Source organism: Phoxinus phoxinus (assembly GCF_949152265.1).
Source record: "Phoxinus phoxinus genome assembly, chromosome: 7".
NCBI classification, from domain to species: Eukaryota; Metazoa; Chordata; class Actinopteri; order Cypriniformes; family Leuciscidae; genus Phoxinus; species Phoxinus phoxinus.
The window spans coordinates 17,158,743-17,177,331 of NC_136882.1; the positions used below are offsets into that span (position 1 = coordinate 17,158,743).

The window sequence follows — 18,589 nt, forward strand, 5'->3', positions numbered from 1 at the left end:
TAACAACCTCTAACGTAGACGTGACCGGACACCAGGGAACTGAAAAGACTGCAACTAAATACAAAGCAAATGAGGGTAATGATGATTAACATCTGTGCAAATTAATCTCCATGTCAACTAAAGTGTGACCGTACAGCCCCCACTGGAAAGGCGTGACCTCAGGCCGTAACAGAAGATGAGAAGAGGGAGGGACGGTGGGGGCTTTGGAGGTGGATGAGACGGCGGTAAAGGGATGGTGACAAGAAATGGCGACGGATGAATGGTGACGTGTGAATGACGGCGATCCCCTGGCGGCGATGATGGTGATAGGTCAATGGTGCGGACTCAGAGCCTGGCAGTGACGACATCCCACTGTGGAGTCGAGGGAGGGAGGACGGACCACATCTGGGGGACGACCGATGAAGGCCGGAGACCCTCCCCAGAGAAAATTCCAAAAAATGAAGGCTTCGGTAGGCTAAAGCAGTGAATTGAGCTGCATAGTCCATATTTAGTTGTGGTCCGGTCATCTGTTACACAAGGTTAAAGGAAGAACAAGAAGATGATGATGATCAAGTTTCAAAAGTCTTTAATGATCCACTTAAAGGGAAATCCAAACAGTCAGGCGACCATAACACAAACTCTAACATAGACATGACCGGACACCAGGGGGAACTGAAAAGACTGCAACTAAATACAAAGTAAATGAGGGTAATGCGATTTAGATACGATTTAATTCAAAAAAAAATTATTAGTAAACGTCGAAATTAAGATTAAGAAAATGCTTTAGAAGTATTTGTCGTTGTTAGTTCATGTTAAATAATGTAGTTTACTAATGGTAACATATGAAACCTTATTGTTACCATAATAATAATAGAAAAAATATTGACACATGTCACATGTCACATACAAGGTACTTGAAGTACTTGAATTTGACTTTTTGACATTTAAGTCCTGGAAAACCTTAAAAATCCTTAGAAAAATAGTAAAGATATTGTTTGATAAGTGAAATCTCGGATTGTAGTCCTTGAAAACCAAAATAGTAGTGCTTGAAGTCAATACCAATATGGTCACATCATATACACAATATAATAACTAATCATTAAAAATGCCCTCAATTCAAACACTGCTCCAATCTGACAGGAGGAATTTGTGTGTTTCTTAAATATGTACCAGTAATTTTACTCTGCTTTTTCTCTTTTTTCTCTTGGTCCATTCTTCCCACAGTTTACAGGATTTAACTATTTATAATCCAGAGAGAACCATTATAGTGAAAGGGAGCATCGAGGCCTGTTGTAGGGCTGAAGTGGAGATCATGAGGAAGCTGAGGGAAGCCTATGAGAATGACATTGCTGCTATTAACGTAAGTGTTTGCGGTTTTGATGACAGGATTTTCACACTTCATTTTAATCCACTGTCTTTGATGTTATAATCAATATGACATTTTTCAGATTTAACTTAAAGAAACACTGATATGTTCTACATAAAAAATGCTGGTCAAACGTGGTCAGCCTTGAGTCAGAGTCTTGTAGACTACAAGGCTTTTAGACGGCTTGTCTGTTTGCTTGTGTTCAGTTATTGACTGTGTTTATAGGAAACAGCCTTGAGTCAGTTCATTCCCTGCCGTGCATAAGGAGAACGCATCCTGTCAACAGCCGCTCACACAGACATGCACGCACATGTACACCATTCTCCCTGTTTACACACATGACGTCACTGCCTGTGCCTGAGGGAGGTGAAGCCACAGACAGAGCAAATACTGTAACAATAGCATCATCGTTCTAGTTTACACCGTCGCATGATCCGAGGACTCCTTTCATCTTTAGTGAGTCATTTATTTTGCGGTAGAGGCCTCTATCAACTACACAGATCAAATTTATGCAGTTTCATTTATAGTCACACATTAGTCAGTCCTCAGTCAGGCATACGGTAAATTATTAATGCTTGGATCAAGTGTTTTTGCGGCAGTTTTTATGTGTAACTGTCTGTTAGTTGAACCGTGTAAACTTAATTCCGTTTTGAATGAAAGAGGCACAGCAGATGAATCAGACAGAAAATGAAAAATCAAGCATATCTCTGTCAAGACTAAACAGCATACAAACTTATCTAAAAGCGCTTACCACATAAAATGATGCACCGGGTCGATGGAGCCACCTAGCGTGACAGGAACGATATTACAAGATGTTATAACAAATATTCACACTGAATATTATCAAGAAAAACATGATAGCTTGTGTTCATGAACTGGGTAATCATTCATAATCCATGATGTTACTTCTCTGTCTTGCAGCAACAAACCAACCTTATCCCCGGGTTAAGCCTGAGTGCACTGGGCATCTTTTCAACCGGTCTGTCAGTATTGCCACAAGCTGCTGGGCCCAGAGGCGTCCCACCCATACCCCCAACTGGCTACAACCCTTTTCTTGTGAGTGCAAACCACAGTTATTCCAACACACATTTTGTAACAAAATATAAATAATTATATAATTAATTTGTACTAATTATTTATTATTATTTAAGTAATTAGACACATTAAGACACTCATTAAGTTAAATTGTCAAAAATGTTTAAAACAGATTTTAAATCAATAAATAAAATTTGTGTAGGTTGCACTTTAAAACAATTGTTATACATATTGTGAATTTCTGGAAATACCCATATGTTGTGTATGATACATTTTTTAATGGGGAATTTATACTGAAATTTTTTTTTATTTTTAAAAACTATTCTTGCAGAAATAATGAATTTCAGTCCTTTAACATTCTTAAATTTTAAGGACTACATCCTGTTTTCTACCGCAGTTCAATTTCAGGAATTAAATGGGACTTTAAACAGAATTCTAATCTAAACGGTGAACAATCCTGACATTTAGCCTCCCGATCACATTGTAAACATCGTCTCTTTCTCAGTGAGTACTCACCTTAGAAGGCATCTACTCGTTGTTGTGTAATCCTTCCGTTCGGTTAGCGTGCTGCAGGATTCCCCTTCGTATTTAGTGATGAGTCAGACAGGACAGCTTATGGCTCACGGATGAACTAATGAAGGTAGAATGAGTGTGTGGGTGTGAGAAGGCACTCATTATTGAATGAGTGTTAGCTGTTTTTTATCATCCTCAGACAACTTGAGTAGTAATTTATTATAAGTTATTACAACAGTTTTTTTGGTGCAGTTCTTTGGTTACGGTAAATCAAGCTCTCGACCTAATATTACAAACATTTACTGTCAATAAGTAACAAATCTTGTTTGCAAACTGTTGTTGAAAATCAAATGCTAGTAGAATGCTAGAATCAGCCAGATAGTTACTGGTTATGCTAGTAAGCCAGCTGGTCAGCCAGTTTCTGTTAAACCTTCATTACTAACTGAAATTAAAATGGAAATGTAAAATATTAACAAAACATCTAATTAAAAATGAGATATTAATAAAAACTATAAGAGTATTTTAATTATACTAAAAAATAGAACAAAATGTCTAAATACAGTGGGCTCCACAAATATGGGTAAATATGTAAAAAACTGACAATGAACATTTGTTTTTGCAATTTCTCCTCTTAGTCTTAATCTTTTAATTAAAGTCACATTGTTGTAAGAAAACAATTCTTATCATAAAACAATTTTTTTCCACAATTATTGGCAAATGGCACCCCTTCATTTAATACTTTGTGCAGCCTCCCTTTGCAAAGATAATAGCTCTGGATCTTTTCCTGTAATGCGTAATAAGGTTGATGAACATATGGCGAGAGATCTGAGACCATTCCTCCATACAGAATCTCTCCAGATCCTTCAGAATCAGAGGTCCATGCTTGTGGACTCTTTTCTTCAGCTCATCCCACATGTTTTGTATGGGGTTTAGATTTGAGTTGTGCTGTGGATCATTGTCATGCTGGAAGATCCAACCACAGCCCAGTTTAATCTTCTTGACAGGGTCGATAAGTGTTGATTTAATATCTGCTGGTACTTGATGGAGTTTATGATACCGTGTATCCTAACAAGTTGTCCAGGGTCTTTGGAAGGAAATTAGCATTAAAGATCAACTACTATACTTCACAGTGGGGATGAGGTACTTTTCTAAATGGCTATGCTTCTGTCTGTCAAACCCACCTCTGGTGTTTTCCCAAATAGCTTAATTGTGGTCTTATCTGACCATAAAACCCAGTTTGAAAGTTTCCAGTAATGCCCTTGCAAATTGTAGGTGCATGATATTCTGTTTATTGTCACCAAATACTTTATTTTATTTTATTTTAACCTCCCTAAACAAGTTGTGGTTAAATAGGTGATGATCATAGTTTTGGAGACTTTCTGACCCCAAGACTCAACTAGCATATGCAATTCTTCAAATCTTTACAATTTGTTACAATACCTCTTATAGGTAGTTTGTTACCATCACCAGTTGATTTAAACTTCTTAATTATTGCCCAGATAGTGAAAACTGAGTATTCTTATAACAATTAAACTATTATGTTATTACAGCCATTTCATGAATTGTGCAGCTCAACAACCTTTTTGTCACACATCATTGCTGTATTCTCAGGTCTTTCCCATAGTGATGGATGACTATAGGAATTTGGTCTGTGTGTCACGTCATATTTAGAGCCACGTGAAACATTTAAGTGTTCCTGATCACTGAGGTGAACTTAAAAACATACCATATGAATGGGAATATACTTCGATTCTTACTCATTAGTTAGGGGTGCCAATAATTGTGGTATACATACATTTCAGGAAAACATTTTTTTTTTCAACTATTTGACTTTAATTAAAGGTTCGTTTTTTCTTTGAAAATTTTGAATGAAAGACAGGAGAAATTGCAAAACCAAACTTTCACAGTCAGTTTTGCTTATATTTACCAAGGGTGCCAATATTTGTGAAGGTCACTGTAGGTTACAGCTATTAAAAGGGCCAATGTCTTTTTTAAAGATATCACTTAAAATGTATCATTTTAAAGTACTGTATGGCTGGTGAATTTTTTGTTTGTTTATTAATCATTCAGGTTTCTGAATGAGTGTTGGGAGTTCTTTTTTTTCCAGTTTGTTTGCATGACAATTCATGGTGGTCTAATCATGTAAAGTTGAGAGCAAAAAAAAAACATATGAAGAGTGACTTCTTCTCAGTATTTATATGTGTAATAAAGGAGAGCCAGTGAAATATTCTTGAATAAAAACCATTTGTTAATTGACCCATCTCATCCATTCCAGGGTCACTCATCACAGCTGGGTGGGCTGTACGGTGTTCCTCCTGCTAGTGCCGTCTCTCACCAGCACACAGTGAGTACTGGAACTGAAACTGTCCCGTAAAATAGATTCTAGACTATAATTGGTGGATAGTGTTCCAGCCACAAAGAAATACTGCTAAACAATTTTGTTTTCAGAATTGCATGCATTGATACTGTATCTAGAGAGTGGGGTGGCCAATATAAAGCTGATATATAATTCAGATATATTGTATTTTATGTGCAATACAGTTTAATGATGGCAAATATGATGTCACTAAAATGATTTAAATGATCATTTAAATAAAAACCTATTTTACACAATATATACTCAAAATACACAGACAATGTTTCCTATCCATTGACAGTGTGTTAGTAGATTCTGTTATTGACACAAGATGGAGTGACTAAATCTTTGTGAACCAATTGAACAATGGACAGGGTTATCAGCTTTACTGTAATCCAGTGGAACAGCAATGTCTCGTGTCATTTGAATAAATAACTTGGTTCATCAAATAACAACCTCTTTCTCCATCCGACAGTACATCGGTTTCCTATGGTTCACACTGGTGTGCCAGGCAGGTCAGGCCCTTTAGGCCCCGTTTACACCTGGTATTAAGATGCGTTTTGGTTGATCGAATCACAGGTAGATGAGGGACACTCTCCCGTTTACTCCCGTTTACGTCTCTTTTGTCCACTTTCACCTCTTCTGTCCTGATTTATTCTAGGAGAGGGTCTATGGTAAATATATGGGGTTTTTTTTCAAATCTTTCGATCTAATGGACGAAATTAGCTCACGCAATTTATATTTGAACGCGGCCAGAGACGATGGAAAAACAAACGGAGAGCAACTTTCGTTTCTGCACTGACAACCGCAAGACCATGCTGAACGTGTTGAGTGTGTGTTAGAAATCAGGAATGTTGAGAGAACATTGTGCTTGGTACGTTGTTCGTCATCCAACTAAAGTTAGGTCTTCAGCCGACAAAGTTTGAATCCTGTCTGTCTGGCTAGTGCTCTTCCCATAGTGTTTATGCATCAGGTCAGTAGGCGGAGAGTAGGTGGTCTATTGTGGCTGTTCGACGCATTCGACCACTAGAGTGTTTACTCTATGAAAGCAATCCGGTCAAATGCTTTTTCTACTACCTCTGGAAGTGGTCGAAAGTTAACAAGCTCAAAATATTTTAGACCCTGTTTACACCTGTATTTAGAGTTGTCCACTTGTGATCCGATTGACCAAAACACATCTTAATACCAGCTGTAAAAAGGGCCTTAGAAACAGATAGGTGGTTTGTGTTCTCACTTTCGTGATAAATTGAGTGTTTTTGCCTTCATTCAAACCTGTTTGAACCTTCAGGGCTCAACCTCCAGCCTGTGCTGAACTGAGCAGTATCTGGTACAGTTCAGTAACTATTGAGTAAACAGATAAATGGAGATTTTTACGAACCACTTTTGTAAAAGGATCACATTCTTAAAAGGTTTTTAGAGGAATCCCTGATTTATAGTATCAAATTGAATTAGAGGTGTAATATTTTGCATTTTTCTTCTGCCCTCTCCACAGCAGGCTCCTGAACAGGAGGTGGTCTACCTCTTTATCCCAACTCAGGCTGTCGGTGCTATTATTGGCAAGAAGGGTCAACATATTAAACAACTGGCACGATTCGCAGGAGCCTCTATTAAGGTAGGAGTTCCTGCCTACTAAAATGCCTCCGCTGTCATGTCACATTTGTAAAATACAGGTTCCTTGTATGTTTTTGTTACACAAAGCACAATTATCCATCTAGTTTTCTGTGTCCCATTGCTGAGATCCTTGATTTGAATCTAACAAGATTTGGCCTAGTGCCTAGTGTGGGTGAGTTAATCATCTGTAACCTCCTCACTGTTGGTTCAGCCAGTCCTGTAGGTTGCTGGGTAATCAGTAGGGTTCCGCAACCCATATTTCAGTATGTGTTTGTGCCTCGGTTCATTTCATGTCTAATGGCATGTAAACTATTACACTACCGTTCTAAAGTTTGGGGTTGGTAAGATTTTTAAAAAGTTTTTGAAAGAAGTCTTATGCTCACCAAGGCTGCATTAATTTGATCAACAATACTACAGTAATTCTTAATATCATTGAAACGGTGTACACTGTACACTGTCAGTGACCTTTGACAGTAGAAACATATCTGTTATAGATGTTTCCTATATATTTCAATAAATGCTGACTTTTCACAAAGTGTGAATGTAATTTTACAGTGTGGTACGTTTTATTGCAGCATATGGTTTAATGACATCAAATATTTTACCAAACTGAATTCTTGTCCACAGAATCATAATAAAAACCAAACATGGATCAATTACAAAACCTCTATTCATTTGGAAAAATATCCAAATGGTGGTTGTGTGATGTGACTTAAAGGGGTGGTTGATTGCGATTTCACTTTTTTCATTTTAAATAGTGTGTAATGTTGCTGTTGTTGCATGAACAGTATCTGCAAAGTTGCTGTGCTGAAAGTTCAACGTAAGCAGAGATATCGTCTTTTAAAAATCAGGAAGTTTAATGCCTACAAAAACGACTCGAATGGGACTACAACGAGATACTTCCCGGGTTTTATACGTAACTAACCCATACATTTACATCAACCCTCCCTCCGGAATATGCAAAAAAGGGGACTTGGCCATATTTCTGCGGCTTTGTCGACGAGGAAGAATTATAGTGGAGAGCTGTAGCCATGCCGTCTAAAGTGTGTTATTTTCAACCAGCTGTCAGGTCTTCTGTGTTGGGCTTCCTACGGACGCTGTAATCCACAAACAATGTTTAAAATTTCTGTTTGATTATGTTCCTGAAAATTACAATCGTAATTTAGCTCTCTGTGCTGCGCATTTTACGGAAGACAGCTTCCAGAATCTCCACGGATTCAATGCCGGATTAAACAAGAAACTGTTACTAAAACATGAAGCAGTTAACTTTAAAACCAGAGGCAGCCGTTGTTGGGCCACCACAACCTGTAAGTAAGACTTAATCATTTTAAATGTATTTGCATGTATAATTTCAGACGTAATGTATTAGTTTTATCAAGGACGTAAACAAATGCCAGCGCTGGCTTTAGTAGCTACTTAGTTATACTATTTCGGGTGTCTATGACAAACGCGTACAAAAATTTGAACCTGAATTATGTACTAACTTTGTAAATGTATTTTCCATGTATACTTTATGACGTAATTTTTCGATTTGATCAAGTACGTAAACCAATGCCAACGCGGTTTGTTTATAGTAGCCAGTTAGTTCGATGCTATTTATAAGACAAACGTGTATGAAGTTCAAAAAATGATATGTAATCGCAACAGCAAACTTCAGCTGCGGTGTTACTCAGTCATTTATTCTGTTATATTAAATGTTTAATCAGGAGAAAACCGTATCTCAAAAGCTAACAAGTGGCAGCAGTGGCATTTTCAAGTAACATCGTATCGAAATTATTATATAATAATAGTAGAATAGAAGCGAATAATAATAATAATAAATGTTACCATTCAGAAACGTTTTGTAAGAGCCGTGTTTGGGGAGGTTCTGCTTGACTCTCTTCATTGCCGCTTTCTGGGTCTGCTTCTGCCTCAAACTGATACGGGCGTATTGACACCATTATTTACATTTGACCGGACCACATGGAACTTTCGCCGGTAAAGGTGATGGGCGTGAAGTTTCCGGACAACGTACACTACGCAGTTTAGCCAATTACAACTCACCGGCCCAACTAACCAATCTGAGCCCATGCCTGTTTCTGAGGGAGTGGTTTCATGGAATCAGGAAGTCAACCGGTCGTTCAAATGACAGAGGAGAAATCAGCTTACAATAAAGGTGAAATTTATGAAAAATAAGGCTTAAAAAAAAATAAAAAAAGACTTAGACATGTTATATTGCACCCCATAAACACAATCATGCAAAGAAAAAAAGCAGTAAACCACCCCTTTAAAGAGAAAGAGCTTAATGAACTGTTCACACTTCAGATGTAGCTCTAGAAATAAAATAAATATTATTGAAAGCAAATTAATCTGTCAACAGCATTTGTTGCATGTTGTTGATTATCTCAGAAAATAGTGTTGATTCATATCTTGAACAAAAACGTGTTGTTCTTGTTCAGATCGCACCTGCAGAGAGTCCTGACGTCACTCAGAGGATGGTCATCATCACTGGCCCACCAGAAGCTCAGTTTAAGGTAAAGGAATATACTGTAATACACACTTAAAAGCCCAGTAAAGTTACATTCAGTCTAGGTGCAATGGAATGAATGAATGATTGAAAATGTGAGTTTGGTTCCAAAAGTATACGACGATTGAAAGGAAATTTAAAGGCCTTTAGCACTGTTGTACCCTATCATGCCCCTGAAAAAATTAACAGTGTCTTTGCTTCTGCATTTCAGGCCCAGGGCAGGATATTTGGGAAGCTGAAAGAAGAGAATTTCTTTACTGCAAAAGAGGAAGTGAAGCTGGAAACGCATATAAAAGTGCCCTCTTCAGCAGCTGGGAGGGTCATCGGGAAAGGCGGCAAAACGGTGAGATTACAGTGAAATATAAAAGTATTAAGTAAGATCAGAAACTTTCTGTGATGCGCCATATATAACATAGTAGGACTCCTTCATGTATCAGGATTGTGTTCTGTTCAGTGTGTTTTAGTTCTGTTTTCCTGTGACCTAGTTTCTCAGTCTGTGTCAGTTTCATTCTGTTCACCTGGGGCCGGTTGCATAAACATAGCCCTTATGTTGACTGTGTCTTAAATACTAGTATGACCAACTAGTGTTGAGTCAAGGGGCAATCAGTCTTACTTTCTAGTATCATGAACAGTCTAAAACAGGGGTAGGCAACCTATGGCACGCGTGCCAACACTGGCACGCTGAGGGTTAATCGCTGGCACGCGAGCAAAAGTGAGAGAGATGTATGCATTTCATTCAGATAAAGTACCTCCTACCTGCATACAGATAAACATTTTGAGGAAATCATTCATCATAGTAACACAGCTTGTGCGAATGAGGCGAATTCCCCTTCTACCGCGCCGCGCTAAACGCCTCATTCGCGCTGCAGGACCTCTAGACGTGCGTAAACACGTCTTTAAATTGACTTAACATTGAAATCACTCGCGCCAGACGCTCCATTCGCATTCCAGATAAAACTGGACAGATTGTATCTGGTTGTTGAAGCCACAAATGTACATTTTACTTCTAAAATGGTAAAAACTAAACATGCAAGAGCGTTTTATAACGGCTCCCGGTACCCAGCTATGACAGAGCTACCGCAGCACAGCAGAGAAGTAGCTGAACATCTCTTCAGCAAGCCGACGCGCTTTGATTTTGATCTTGCTTTCTTTGACGTGAACGCTGTAAAATTTGCATATAGTGCAGGTATTAAAGATTAGATATTCGTTTTGCAGACACAATTACGTTGCCCAGTGTAAATAGAACAGTTTTAACAAAACGGATAGCTAGCATATCTGATCATTTAAAATGCATGAATGACCAGGCGTAAACAGCCCCTTTGGAAATCTGTTATTCAAAGTCTAATTTAAAACTGAAAACAGGATTTTTACAAAAGTAAAACATTTTATGAAAAATTGCTTCAGAAATAGGCCTATTTAAAGTTCTGCACTATTTCTATGTTAGCCATTATGAATATTTAAAATTTGTATGTGTATTTATACATATTGGGATGGGGTTATGGCACAGTGATGAACTTAAAAATGGCACTTCATGACAAAAAGGTTGCCGACCCCTGGTCTAAAAGGAAAAAATGTGATGACTAATGCCTAGTTCAAACTACACAACTTTAAACGTCGGCAGATCGCTGTGTTGTTTAGACTACATGACTTGCTCTGGAGTCTTGAAGTCATTGTGGTGTTCACACTATGTGACACTATGTAAATGATCTGCAACAGGGGTGCAGGATCTGCAACACTACACGAGCTGACAACAACTCTGTCACCCAACGACTCTATCCGGTCCCCTAACCTTGTTTTGTTACGAAAACACACGCGAGAAGTGGAATGGGAAATGACGCGAAATAGGAGTTGTCTATTTAAAAATGGACGCCGGGACAAAATTGGCGGTACAAAAAAAAAGAACCCCGAAAAAAAGAAAAAGGAAAAAAAAGAATATGGGTGAAAGGATGGATAAGCACATTTGTGGGTGGAGTCACACACCAGGGACTTTTTGGAGTTGGCATGCCTAAATCACTATCCAGACTGCTCGCTAGTCTGAGCCGTGCCAGTGAGCCCTACTGAGTCTTATTCCGCTCCGGAGCCTGAGCCCCACGACACGTCTGACCAGGTGCGCGAGTCTGCAGCGAATCCCATCCCAGAGGAAATGCTTGTGGAACTTGAAGGTATGGATCTTCACCCTGGCTCCACCGCAGGCTTCCTGGCTCTTGGCCGTGGCCGGCTCTGTCACAGGAGATCACATCCCTGGTTCCATCGCACAGGCCTCCACCCTGGCTCCTCCCTCCTGTGACTCTGCCTTGGAAAATCGCGCTGGCTGTGGCCTGGGACATCATCTGGCCCCTTCTGCTTCTGGCTCCTCCCTCCCCTCCCCTTTCCTTGCCTGTTGGATTTATTGGATTAAAGATGGTTTTTGCTGATCTCCTTCATCTTAGTACAGCCACCCGTGACATCATGATAGTGATTTCTGAGGTTTTTGTGACAGGGTGAGCAAACACAGACGATGTGGCATCAGGCCTCATGTGGATTTTTTTATTTGTATTATTACAATGGGGGAAACATTGGGTTTATTAATTAATTTATTTTAGATTCTGAGCTTGAGTAATATGCCAGACCTAATATAGGATTCTGATTCACAATAAAATATAAATAATACAATTAAATAAAAATAGGGTGAAAATATTTACACTGTTTCAAACAAGTTGTTGTGTAGCACATACCATCATAGCTGTTTGCTCATCACTAGTCAATATTCCTTTCATTATGCACCATTATAAATGATTGAGTCAAAATGTGTTTGCTGTAGTAAACAGTGATTCTGAGAATCCATAAAACATTTTTAAATAGCTTTCCCAAAAACAATGAAATGTTCACTGTTAAAGAATGGAAACATTGTTGATTAATCAAAGTTAATGTGGTGTGAATAGTTCCTATACGCCACCAGAGCAAATTATGAATCTGTTATTGTTTTTGATAATCGTTTTATATGTACCTGACTCATTTTTCCATGTAATATGCTGTGTAAAAGTCTATGAAAGCTTTTAAAGGGAAATAAAACGTTATTAAGTTTGATTATTATGTTATATAACTTACGTTACGGTCTAAGGCTTTCAAGAGAACAGGCTGATCCAAATCACCGTGACCTGTTTCAGTCAGGGTTATGTGTTTCAGGAACTGTACGTTTTGCTTATAGTAAATATTTGTCTCTATTCATGGGGGCTCCAGCTACCGGGGCATCATTTGTAGAGTAGATAGACGTTGCATTTGGTACCCAAGGCAAGGGTATAACAGCAGATTGGTCTCGATGAATGTCATGTATATGAGCAACTGGATATGTGCTGCTTGTTCTTTTATAAATCTGGTTGACACATAACTTTGGCACACTTTGACCCAACTGGCATATACCTGTTAGGTAGTGATGTCATCAGCTTGTTTCTCTGAACCTCTTTCAGGTTAACGAGCTGCAGAACCTAACCAGTGCAGAGGTCATAGTGCCACGGGACCAAACGCCAGACGAGAACGATGAGGTCTTTGTCAAAATCAGTGGGCATTTCTTTGCCAGCCAGGTAAATTACACATGATATTTCACAGAAACCTTGTGTTGTTTTGTTCTTAAGGACTGAAATTTACAGCTCTAGTATGTACTGCTTTAGTAATGGATCTTAAATCTAAAAACACGCTATGCTCTATTCCAAGGGTTCAAAGTGTGGGGTGTGAGAGCATGTCAGGGGAGGCCCAGAGTAGGGCTGAGCGATATGACTGTCAATCAATAGAGATTTATCTGTATGTAAATATATCCATGCAGTGCAGGACTGCTTAAAGAAACATGGATGAATGGCTTTATTTTTTCAAGCTGGGTGGCCCTGTCTACATTCATTGGTCCAAATGCTCACCTTAACTGTGCACAACATTTCATTTCAACATGGATTGAAGGGTTATACACTAACATTCAAAAGTTTGGGGTTAGAAAGATTTAAAAAATAATAATAATACTTTTATTCATCAAGGACAGAGTTAAATTTATTAAAAGTCAGAGTAAACACATTTTTAATTATAACCGTTACAAACATTTTTATTTAAAATAAAGCCTTCTTTATATTCATAAAAAGAGTCCTGAAATCTCAGTTTCCATAAAAATTAGGGCTGTCAAAAGATTAATCGTGATTAATCACATCCAAAATAAAAGTTTGTGTTTACATAATATATGTGTGTGTACTGTGTATAATTATTTATATATATAAAAACACACACAACCATGTATATATTTAAGAAAAATTGGTTATATTTATATATAAAATATTTATATATAATATAAATTATATAAATGTATATACAGTATATAAATGCAATTATTCCTTAAATATATACATGAATGTGTATGTATTTATACATCATAATTCTACACAGTACACACACATATATTATGTAAACACAAACTTTTATTTTGGATGTGATTAATCACGATTAATCTTTTGACAGCCCTAATAAAAATATGAATCTGCACAACTGCTTTCATTATTGATAATAAGAAGAAATGTTTCTTGAGCAGCAGATCAGCATATTATGATGAAAATTCAGCTTTGACATTACAGGAATAAATTACATTTTAAAATATATTAAAATAGATAATAGTTATACATTGAATGAAACCTTTATTCCCCCGAGGGGAATTTGTTTTGCATTCAAGAGAGCCACATTGAACATTTTATTAAATTGTAATAATATTTCACAACTTTACTGTTTTTACTGTATTTTTGATCAAATAAATGCTGGTGATCAGAAGAGACTTCAGAAAAAATCTTACCGACCCCAAACTTTTGAATGTTAGTGTATTTTACTTAATTTTGTTCCTTGACCATGTACAATCTAAATGCTGTTGAATTGGGTGTAAATAAAATCACCTCTTATTGGTCAATGACAAAAACATGAAATCATGATGTCTCATGGTGCCACCTTCAAGGAGTCGCCTCTCTACTATTGAAACCGAAGTGGAACCAAACATTTAGCACAATAAACATGCTCTCCTCTGGTCCCACAGACTGCACAGAGGAAAATCAGGGAGATCATCCAGCAGGTGAAACAACAGGAACAGAAGCACCAGCAAGGCACCCCCGTGACACCCCGCTCCAAGTGACCATCAGGGCAGCCCCAGCGGGCACCTGCCAATGAATGTAGCCCTCCCAACTGGAATCAGACCAGACCGGGTGCAGGGGACCGGCCGGGCAGACCAGCAGCCGCGGGATCAAAACCAAAGAACTTCTTTCTAGGGGAGATGAAGGAGCCACAGGCAGAAGGGCTCTGAGTGCACTGCCAGCTTGGGGAGGGAGGGGGGAGGGAGGGAGGGGGTAAGTGCAAGGAAGACAAGTGTTCCTTTTAATGTTCAAACACACCCTGACTGAGATGAATAGGTATGGGGCGTCTGCTATCAGGACGGGACACATCACGGTCACCCCAAGTAACAATTTCTTTAGAAACTTCTTAATTTAGGCTTAAAATAGGGTTAACAAAGATAAGACTCTCCATTAACACATGTACACTGATGCATTTTGACTGAGTTGTGTTGCTGTTTTTTTGGGTAGGTAAGTGTGGGTGTGCACTAGCAGTTGGCGACGACTTTTTTTTATTTTATTTTTATGCTCAGATTGCGATTTTCGTGATCCTCAGCAGTATTGTCACCAGTACACTAGAACAAATATACTGTTTTTTGAAGCAGAAGTATGATTCTTCTTGTTTTGCACAAGCCAGCAAGCGGGCGATTAGTGCACATACGCGGTTGCGTACGCATAAACATTATGTTTTTCTAATTTCTTCGATGATGGGATGAGAATGTTGGGAAATGTAAAGGACAGAACGTTTACTCATATCTTAGCCTGTTTGCATTTCAGGACACATCATCCAACGCAACGGATCCTTGTAACTTAAGCCTGTGTGTGCCAACGGATGCAAACATTGAAACATTTCTTACTGTGCATATCTTTCTTTTTTTTTAGCTTTTTGTTTTTCGTTTATTCTTATTTCTATCCAGCTCTTACACTCCATTTTTATTTTAACGCCAGTTTTTTTGCAGCCTCTGCATTTTGTTATTTCAATCGCTGCCACACTCTTGTGGAGGCAGTCATCACTAGACGAAGTAGGTATGTAGTAGATGTGGATTAGGAGTCACCACCCCTTGTTTGCTTTAGGGGGTATGATAAAAATCGGAAGCAAGCACCTGCGCCTGAAAGACAGCGCACCTTTACTGGCTTGGCATTGGGCAGAAGCGAAATCGAATGTGCACCAAGAACTCTGCCTTAATCTATGCTGAAAGCAAACGAAAAGATGGGTGACTCGAAATGTGATGGAGGGTCAGGTTGATTGTGGGACGAGGAGGCACCTGTGGTACACACACACGACCGCGTTTGGCTTTAAATCTCTTTTTCAGGGAGCTTTCTAAACGGCATGACAGCTGTGAATGTACAATAAGCAGCCTTTTAGAGAGAGCACCTCCCTGTCATGTTCAGTGAGCTGGTTGGTCAGCGATATTGTTTTGTTTGATTTTATCTTTTTTTTTTTTTTTTTTTTTTTTTCAATACTCCGGCTGTTTTTGGGAAACTGATCGACAGGATGGATATCACTTTGTGCTTTATTTTCTTCTACTTTTTGACCATGGAAGCTCGTGGCCTTAATGTCACCGGTCTATGACATCACAGACAGCTCCCTCGCTCAATGAGAGCTAAGCCTCATCTTCCAGACGCAAGGTTTATGCCAATACGCACAGCTTCCATTTGTGTGTATGCATGTGTGTATATAGATATATATATAAAGAGAGAGAAATATTTATGAATCTATTTTTTTCCTATTTTGTGACGAGAGCTATTAATCAGAAACGAACAGAAAAGGTCTCTTTTTTTTGGGTGGAACACTGCCATGTTATTCTGAAGGGAAGTGTTTATTTTCTTGGAAGTAGACTATGAATATTGGTAGTATACTAACAGTAAGAACAGTAATGAATCAACGCAACACTTTGATCAGAATGTGATTGGCGCGCATGTCAGTATTGTGATCTACCTCAGGCGTCAGGGTACCTCAGTCCAATCTTAATTTCCCTTTTTTTTCTCCCAACATTTTGTATGCCTTGTAAACTGAAAGTTTGAACGTTTTCTTTTTTATGATAATAATAAAAGTTCAAGAAAAAGACTAGTCTGAAGTCTTCAGGTCCATCTGACAAAGAAGAATGGATCTTAAAGCTTTCAAAACTGTATCTGAATTTACTGCGTTCTTTTACCGATCACAACCTCGTGATTTATAGAATGTGTAACTGAGGTGTACTTCGCTGCCCGAAAGGGGTTCTAAATGTGGATACTGTGTACTGATGTCTATATCAAAGACAAACGGTTGAAAAAGACTATGAATATCAAGTAGAATGGCTTAATTCAAAGCATTATCCACGTTGTCTGAAGCGTAAGCCAGCTTTCATTTTATAAAAATGAGTCCAAATTCAGGAATTACAGTAAGACCAATTTTTTTTTATTGAGGTTTTTCTATCAGGACCTTTCACAAAACAAACCTGGTTTGATATATAGAAAAATATAAAAAAATAAAACAGCTCTGTGAACTTGATATAATAATCACAGAGTCACTGTGTTTATTTATTGTAATCACACAGAAATCACAAATGCAGGTATTTTTGTCGCCTCAGATCTTCTCTGACTTAAGTGGATCTGTTGCTGGTCTACTGTACATGCGTGTTATCTCTCAAAGACCGAGGCCTATGTCAAATCGAGATGGAAGACAGTACACGGTCAGGTCCAAATATGTGTACTTGCAAAGCTGGTTTGCATTCATACAGTAATTCACACGCTTTGTCTGTGGACTGAACTGCAAGAAGTCCCGCTCCATAGTTTTAGTAACCGTTTCCGGTAGGGGTGTGTTACCGTAGACTTGTGTAAATTGTTTTTTTACCCACTGAAACAACTTGTCCACACTTATCCACAAAAAGTAGCACAGATGCTGTTTCTGTTAGTAAAGGCTTGAGGCTTCTGGTAGATAAATTGACTTCTAACAAGTTTTCACTTGAGAAGCTGAACATGGTTCTTACGGTTCTTGTCTCTGTGAAGGCTCATAGCCAAATGAGGGCGTTACTTCCCCTGAATTATTGACTTTCTGCTTAATCTCAGGTGTTTGCTCATTGATGGAGTTCAGGTTGTGTAGCAGTATGGTAACTCGGTTCACTTTTAAGTGTTATTGTAACTGTAACGCGCCACGCTGTCGATAGACACCTATCTAACGTTCTACAGTGGTTCTTAACTTTTCTTAAAGAGTTTGTATTTCGAAGCTTTGTCAGGTGTGCATCAGTCGTGCATCAGTATTTAACTTTACAGAAGCATTAGTCGATACATGCATAACTAACATCACACTGTTTTATTGTCTCTGTAATCTGGTAATCACGCTGTCTCGCTATCCATTACGATATCCTGTAACATAACGCTAGGGATAATTGAGGTCTTTGCATTATCTTTAGGCCATAAGTCATAGCTAATATAAGTCGAACGAATCAGGTCAGTTTAGGGGTAGCTGTTGTTTGTAGTCTTGGCATGAAATTTCATTGTTGTTTGCTTTTTGGGCCACCCTTTTAGGGTGAACGGAGACTTAAAGTAGGTGCTGTTCTATGTTTTTTGATATTCGAATGATATTAGAATAGACCACAAACACAGCTACAGTTGCTCACAGTATGAAGACACCATTCTAGTTGCGTTTAACTTGGGATGAGAGCAGGAAATCAGAGCGATGCATGAGAAATCAACGCAAATCATAGGCTGTGAAAACTTCTTTGCGCCTTTTCCACGGCAGATCCATTCCTACGCAGCTCTCTAGCTTCTCACGTTAGTTAATTTCGAGCGATGTGAAACAGAGACTGGGCTTGCTGCACTGCCTGCCGTCTCCCCTTAGCTGGATTGTGGGTAGTGGGGGGAGGGGGACTGAGAGCTGATCTTTTTTTTTGTTTTTTTTTGCTAACAACCATGTTGTTTTGAAATGTAGGCGAACTGTACTGCTGATCAACATGGATTTGAGCAATAAAATTCTTTATAAAATTCTTGTGTCCAAAGCTCATCTTGTTGACATCTTTGTTGGCCAGGGGTGTACAGTCCTTCTCTTGGAGGGCAACTGTCCGGCAGAATTTAGCTTCAGTCTTAATTAGACACAACTGAACTTGCGAGACTCTTTCTCGAAATCATGTAGCCCTAGCACT

General features: G+C 38.6%; 1 protein-coding gene across 3 annotated transcripts in view; it reads left to right on the plus strand.

Annotated features, from left to right (window-relative positions):
• The window catches only part of igf2bp2a (insulin-like growth factor 2 mRNA binding protein 2a), a 63,203-nt gene extending 45,391 nt beyond the window's left edge, over positions 1–17,812 (plus strand). For 2 of the 3 annotated variants that reach the window (XM_079618234.1, XM_079618236.1), the window contains exons 9-16: positions 1,204–1,339; positions 2,267–2,401; positions 5,169–5,237; positions 6,742–6,861; positions 9,299–9,373; positions 9,578–9,709; positions 12,813–12,926; positions 14,399–17,812. In XM_079618234.1, coding sequence (XP_079474360.1) covers positions 1,204–1,339; positions 2,267–2,401; positions 5,169–5,237; positions 6,742–6,861; positions 9,299–9,373; positions 9,578–9,709; positions 12,813–12,926; positions 14,399–14,494 — 877 coding nt within the window. In that variant the 3' untranslated portion in view covers positions 14,495–17,812. The remainder of the gene's footprint in view (positions 1–1,203; positions 1,340–2,266; positions 2,402–5,168; positions 5,238–6,741; positions 6,862–9,298; positions 9,374–9,577; positions 9,710–12,812; positions 12,927–14,398) is intronic. The other variant, XM_079618235.1, reaches the window with a different exon arrangement.
• The last annotated feature ends 777 nt before the right edge of the window (positions 17,813–18,589 follow it).